Genomic DNA, 6,639 nt, shown 5'->3' with positions numbered 1-6,639 from the left:
TACACAACTCATCACACCATGGGTGACAAAGCCATTGCTGACAAAGAAACAAATGGCTACCACAGCCTCCAGAACAACTCTAAGGTGGAGTAGCATCTTCAACACTGCAGGAAGGTGACCCTGAAGACCCAGAACCCAGGGCTGAGGCACTGTGGACCTGCTTGAGGTTTCAGTAGTCAGAGCTGCCCTATGAGGGAAGGGATGACCCCAGGTGGGGGTAGTGGGCTCCTCATTTCTGCTGGGCAGGGGGATGAAGTGGTCAAACAGATGGCAAGTTTAGGGAGGGGAGAGGCAGCCGAAGCTTAGCCCCTCAGCCCAGAATCCAGTGACCCTTCTTGCCTACACTGCCCTGTGGGTGGGGTGTGGAGGCTGAATGAGCCCAGGGAGGATGGGCAGACTTGGGGTGGGCAGAGAAAGGGAAACAGAGAGAGAAGTCAACCAGACACTTGGAAATGCCTTCTGTGTAAGATCAAGGTCTTCTCCAGGGATAGGACTCAGGCAGCATAAGATGCAGCAGACTTCAATCCCTCATGATCCAGATGGGGAAACTGAGATGAGGGTAAAGGGCAGGGCTGGGCTTAGGACCTGGGACTTTTAGCCAGTGCCCCACCAGATGCCTTCTCCTCTTCATAATCTTCCACCTCTCCCTCCTCACCTCCCCCAGCTGGGCAAAGGCCCAGGCGCAAAGGCTGTGGATACAGCTTCTGACCCTGGGGAGGGATCCCCGGGAAGGTGGGATTTCAGAAGGACTAGGTTAGGGCAGAAGTGGCCCCGGTGGCAGCATACTCTGGGAAAAGTCATATTATACCTCAGCCCTGGCCTGTCCCCCACTGCCACCATCCTCCCATCCATAACACCAGGATCCTCCTTGCCGGGAGACCCTGAGCCACCCACTTACCCCTAATTACCTCCCCCCCTTAACTCTGCACCTGGGGCTGGGGGAGGTGTGACTGAGTGGAATACAGGCAGCTACTATATTTGAATAATTACATAAGCCAGGAGGGAGGGAGCTGACATGTGACTCCATCAAGGTCAGGAGGCAAGGATAGGCTGGGCCAGGGAGGCAGGGTCTCCTCATGCCATCTCTGGGCTCACACATGATTCCTGAAGGTCCTGGAGATTATGGGCTAGTTTCTGCATTGCCAGACTGCAAGGCAGGTCTTCCTTGGGACTAACCACACTAGAAAGGCTCTGTTCCCTCTCCACCTTCTTAGAAAACTAACCTCCTGGCTTGCAGAAACCCGAAAGGCCAGACCTACACTGAGCCCGACCTTCCCTGTGAACTCTCCAGAAGACGAGACAGAATTGAAAACACAATTTGCCACTAATACAGAGAAAGACTACTTGCTGGGGAGAGCACTAGGCATTGAAGCCTTGTGGGAAGGACCCATGTTCCTGTCCCAGCTACACCACTTATCAGTCACCTGACATTGGCAAGTCCATGCCTGTTTCCGTCACCTACAAAATGGGAACAAATGGCCCAGGCTGGTTTGGCTCAGCAGTGAGAGCACTGGCCCATGGACCAGAGAGTCCTGGCTTTGGTTCCCGCTAGGGGCACGTACCTCGGTCGCAGTTTGTCCCCAGCCCTGGTTGGGGTCGTGTGGATGGCAGCCAGTTGGTGTGTCTCTCTCACATGGATGTTTCTCTCTCTCTCTGCCTCCCTCTCTCCCTCCTGCTCTATCTGAAGATAAGTGCAAAAATGTACACGGGTGAGGATGAGAAAATAAAACACAAAATGGGAACAAATGGAGTATCTTCCTCAAAGGGTTGGTTACAAGAATGAAACAAGATGACACATGCAAAGCCTTAGCCCAGTATGTGGTGGACACTTCCCAATGGCCTAATAGCAGTGTTATTTGTATCATTATGATGATGACACTAAGGACTGGCTAGAGACCTCCCAGGGCAGCCAGGGCAGGATCCTATTTGACCCAGTGACTGCTGACCTGGAAGCTAGGCCAGACTTGCTGTGTGCCCCCAGACAAGCCTCTGTGCTCTCTGGTCTTCAGTCTATACGTGAGCCCTCAGGTGTTTGAGGCATTAGGAGCTGCAGTGCAGGTAGTCAGTCAGCGTGGGGTGTCCCAGGGGAGGTGGCGGCCAGTGCTGGCAGCAGCACAAGGCCCACCTCCTCAGGACCTCGTGGCAGTTCCTCCTAGGGGACTATGGGGCCCCTCCCAGAAGGCAGGCTGTGCCCACCAGGGCTGTGTTGCCATGACACTGGTCTCCATGGTGTCTGGCACATGGACCTCCCCTCACTAAGGAGGAGAGACAGAAAGTGACAGGAGCTGAGGAGGTTCAGGCCTCTGGACCCCTTGGCCTGTCCCTAGGTCTCCACCAGCCCTTGTGAGGTCCCGGTCCTGAGCCCCTCAGCAGGGAGAATAGGGAGGAAGGACAGGTTCCACCTCAGAGGGTCGAAAAAGTGGCAAAGAGAGGACTCAGGGTGAAGTGGGGGGAGAGATACACAGGAGTAGAGAGAAGTGGCAGAGAGAGGGAAGGATAGAAAGAGCTGGGGAGACAGACTGGAGGGGGAAAGGCAGGCGGTAGGGAAGGAGAACACACTACAGTCAAGGAGGGGGAACTGCCTCCCAGGCTGACAGGTGGTGGGAGGCACCGGCCAGCCCATGGCTTTGGCGTTTGTGTTTACGTGGTGGGTGGTGGTGGGAGGACAGAGTGGAGGAGGAGCAGCAGGAGGGAGGGGGCAATTTTCCTAGAGAGCTGTGTGTGGGCGTTCATACACGTGCAGAGTGTGTGTGTGTGTAGGCACGTGTGTGCAGGGCAAGTGTGTGTGTGCCATGTGTGCGCCTGTGCCAGTGTCTCCAGGGTGACAAATACAGCAATAGGAGCTGTAACCAGGGCAGAGAAAGTGCGGAAATTTCCAGACTGAAAGTGGCATGGAAGAGGGGACACGCTAGGGCTGGGCCAGCTGGGGCTGACCAGGAAACCCTGGGCCGGCTCCTAGCAGAGTGCCAGAAACCTGGGCATGCACACATACCCTAAGTGCACTCAGTACAGTAGGAATACAGAGCAACCCAAAAGAGCTTCCTGAAGGAGGTGTCACATTGGAAGAGAGGTTGGGAGGTTCATGCTAGCTGTACTTACATGTGTATGAGAGAGACAGACAGACATTCCCCAGATCAAGGTCTCAGTCACTTAGGTTACAGAGCTGGCTAAAAGAATAGAAAACTATTCATTTTTCAGGTGGGGAAAGACTCCAAACAGCCCATTTGACTCAGTTCTGGTCATATGTAAGAGGTAGGTGATACAGGCAAATATTCCAACCGCAGGGGCGTGGGGGACAGGCCCTGGAGGGCTCCGGGGCACTCAGCTTGAACTACAACAGGCTGCTCACCGCAGAGTGACACTGCTTTGCCTCTGGCTCATGCCATTCCCCATCCTGGAGATGCCTTTCCCTCCCAACTCCACCTGCAGTAATACACTTGTTTTCTAGCCTCACTTCATCCGTGGAGTCTTGATCAATACCCCCCAAAAGAAGGGTTCCTCCTTCCCCCATGCCATCTGTTCATCTGCTCCCACTAAGTGTTCAAAGCTCTGCACACAGTAGGTGTTCAAGAAGTGCTCACTGAATGAAAATATATGGGGCCTGGAGAGGATTCTGGATGCCATGATGTCCCCCAGACATGTTTGGGAAGGGGATAATTGAGGACAGTGCTAGGTACTTCCACTTATTGGCTCATTTATCCTCCCATTAGTAGGTACAGGCATACCCAGGAGCTACTGTGAATTCGTGACTTGTAATCTTTTTGCTGGTGGAGGGTCTGCCTTCAATTTGTAAAACACAATGTCTGTGAAGCACAATACAGCACAGTGCAGTGAAGTGAGGTGTGTCTGTACTAGTAATGTCTCCACAGTCCAGATGAGAGCACCGAGGATCAGCCACAGCTCCACAGCTTGTAGATGGGAGTGCCGGCACCACCCAGTTGGCATCCACACCCACAGTTTTCCAAAACCAGCTGTGGACAGGGGGCCTGGGAGCCACCAGAGCATGGGGTCAGGACAGAAGACCTCAGCTCCAGCCTCCTTTCTGTCCAGATCAGGGAGAAGAGAGGAGTTGGGACCCATCTTCCCCTCCCCTCCCCCACTGATTTCCTGTGGAGCCCAGGGGTCTCCTGAGGCCCAGAGACCCTTGATAGCTGCTGAATGCTTTGTAGAATGGGTAGGCTGAGGAAGGTGATGGAAGAGAGAGACAGACATCCCACCCCACCACCCAGATCTTCCCACACCTGCCCTCAGCCTCCTTTCCATCCACAGCGCCCTCTGACTTGCCACAGCTTTCTCTCCCAGGGCACCCTGTGGTCCCTTGCAATTAGACCCAGACTTGAGTTGACCCTTGAAGGCCTATCCTCCTCCCCAAACACTTCAACCCAGCCCCACTCCAAGTCCCACCTACCCCAGGTGCACCCGTCTTCAAGGCCAGTTCAGGGGCACCTTCTCTTACAAGAAGTTGCCTCTCTCTCCAAGAGCTGTTCCCCACCCCTCAGCAGGTCCAGCTCTGGGCTCCTCAGCCACACCCCCCAACCCAACCTCAAATACTATGTGAACAAACCTCTCAGGAGGCCCTATGTCTAGGAATCCTTGTGACAGAGACCGGCAGAGCCTCCTGCCCTAATCCACCCAACACTGTTGTTACTGCCATAGTTCATTAAGGTTGAGGCCCTAAAGCCTCCCGAGGCCAAGCAAAAGCACTTTAAACTCCTTTCAATTCAGATCCCCTTCTCCAGAGAACAAGTGGGGCCACTTAGAAGAGAGAGCAGAGTTAGATTTAAGGGAAGGCATTTGGAGGGAGACTGCTCCAAAGTAGGGTGGTGGAAATGGTCACAGTGAGACCCAACGTTGAGCTGTGGCTGCTCCCTGGTGGCCCAATGCAGTCACTGCAGCCAGCGCCGCAGCCAGGGCAGTGACACTGGCAACTTAGCTGAGGGGCAGACTCCAGTCTCACCCACCCTCTCTCTGAGCTTCAGTCCAAGGTCAGGTCCGGGGAAGATTCCAGCCCCTGAGCACCTGGAGTCTGTCCTGGCTGTAGGTGGAATGGTCAGCCTGGCCTGGAGAAGCCCACCTAGGGTAGGACAAGAGTCGAAGACTCAAGGGGCTTAGCCCCAGCCTGTGAAACTGGCCAGTGACCCATTGCAGTCTCCTGGCATCTACCTCCCCTTCTCAAGGAACAAGGAACCTGGAGTCCAGGTTCCCAAGATCTCCACCCACACCCAGGCCAGCACACTGAGCTGAATCACAAGTCAGAGGTCATGTGACCCATCTTCCATCTCTTTTCTGAGCCCCACTTGCTGAGACTGGGCTGAGAGGGCAGCCTGTCTGCCCACTGGGCCCCTGGAGAGAGGCCGGTAATGAGACTAGGCTGAGGTGGGAATGTGGTGTCTGCCATCTTCCCAGGGAGTCCCGAATCCATCTCTGAACAGTTCGTTATCTCCTCCACTTGCCAGAGCCTTGTCTTCTGGGAGGAAATGACCAGGCAGTGCCCAGTGAGGGCAGCTTCCCAATGCAAGGCAGGACTCACCTCTGGAGGGATCTGCACAGGGCCCAGAGTACTCTGAGACCCTTCTTCCTAATTTAATAAAGCTCCTGTGACCTCATGTCTCAGAGGAGCTGGTAAGGGGGTGTCCTGAGTCACTCCCCTGCCACATCTAGGCTCCTGCTCAGGAATAGAGGGCTCAGTCCAGATGGGGGGGTATGTCCTGGCCAGGATCAGGACCAGCACTCCCCACCCTGGCTGCACAGAAGTACAGTGGGGATGGCACGAAGCCAGGCTGTGGCTCTGCCTGGGACGGGGGGAGTGGCCTCGAGAGGGCAGAGCCCAGGTCCCTGGACTTCAGGGCACTGGCACTCACCTCTGGGCCCCCTGATCTCGTCTCCTCCTCCACCACCACACCAGAAACCCCCAACCGATCACAGGCCTCGCACCATAGAATAAAATATACAGATATATTTATAGTATCAAAAGGTCCCCAAAGTGGGGAAAGGGTACCAGGCGACCTGGGCCTCCCAGTCAGCCCCTACCAAAAGGGGCTGAGTCCCCCAAGTCCACCTCTCGGCCCTGCAGAAACTTACCCAAGAGCTCCCTCCCCGCCCCAGCTCAGTGTTCTTTTAGAGTATCGGCTTTTTGCTTTTTGTGCAAGGGGGTAGGCTCCCTTCCAGCAGGGGTAGGCTCCCATCCAGCGGGGGCCCCAGAGCCTCGAGCCTCTGAAAGGATGGTGTTCCTCCAGAGTTCCTGATTGATGTCCATCTTTCCAACCTTTCAAACTCAGGGTGGGTGACCCTGGGAGGGAGCAGACCAGGCCGGGAGGGCTGAGCACCTGGACAGAGCAGGTGAGGGGTTCCTCCTCAGACAGACCCTGCTGCCCCCACCCCTTAGCCAGGGAACCCCATGCTGTCCTCTGGATGTGGAATGTGGGGGTGCGGCTTCCTCATGCGCCCTCTGCTGGCTCACAGCAGGCACGCAGGGCATGAGGGTGTCTGAACAGGAGGCTTCCAGGCAGCAGAATCCCAGAGCCAGGGGCTGGCTCCCGCACTCACGCGTTTCTGAGGAGCTGTGGGAAGACACAGAAGCCCAGATTTCATAAGCACTTTGTGAAGGCTCACAGGGGCCAGTGGCCAGGTGGAGAGGGG

General features: G+C 55.6%; 1 protein-coding gene across 6 annotated transcripts in view; it reads right to left on the bottom strand.

Annotated features, from left to right (window-relative positions):
- Window positions 1-4,141: 4,141 nt before the first annotated feature.
- The window catches only part of ARAP1 (ArfGAP with RhoGAP domain, ankyrin repeat and PH domain 1), a 40,235-nt gene continuing 37,737 nt past the window's right edge, over window positions 4,142-6,639 (bottom strand). For 4 of the 6 annotated variants that reach the window (XM_036258693.1, XM_036258694.1, XM_036258690.1 and 1 more), the window contains one exon: window positions 4,145-6,560. In XM_036258693.1, the coding sequence (XP_036114586.1) occupies window positions 6,543-6,560 (18 nt within the window). In that variant the 3' untranslated portion in view covers window positions 4,145-6,542. Of the gene's footprint in view, window positions 6,561-6,639 lie in introns of all 6 variants that reach the window. The other 2 variants (XM_036258695.1, XM_036258692.1) reach the window with 2 other exon arrangements.

The sequence above is a fragment of the Molossus molossus genome, unplaced genomic scaffold (genome assembly GCF_014108415.1).
Source record: "Molossus molossus isolate mMolMol1 unplaced genomic scaffold, mMolMol1.p scaffold_m16_p_13, whole genome shotgun sequence".
NCBI classification, from domain to species: Eukaryota; Metazoa; Chordata; class Mammalia; order Chiroptera; family Molossidae; genus Molossus; species Molossus molossus.
This window is presented reverse-complemented; position numbering and strand designations above follow the sequence as displayed.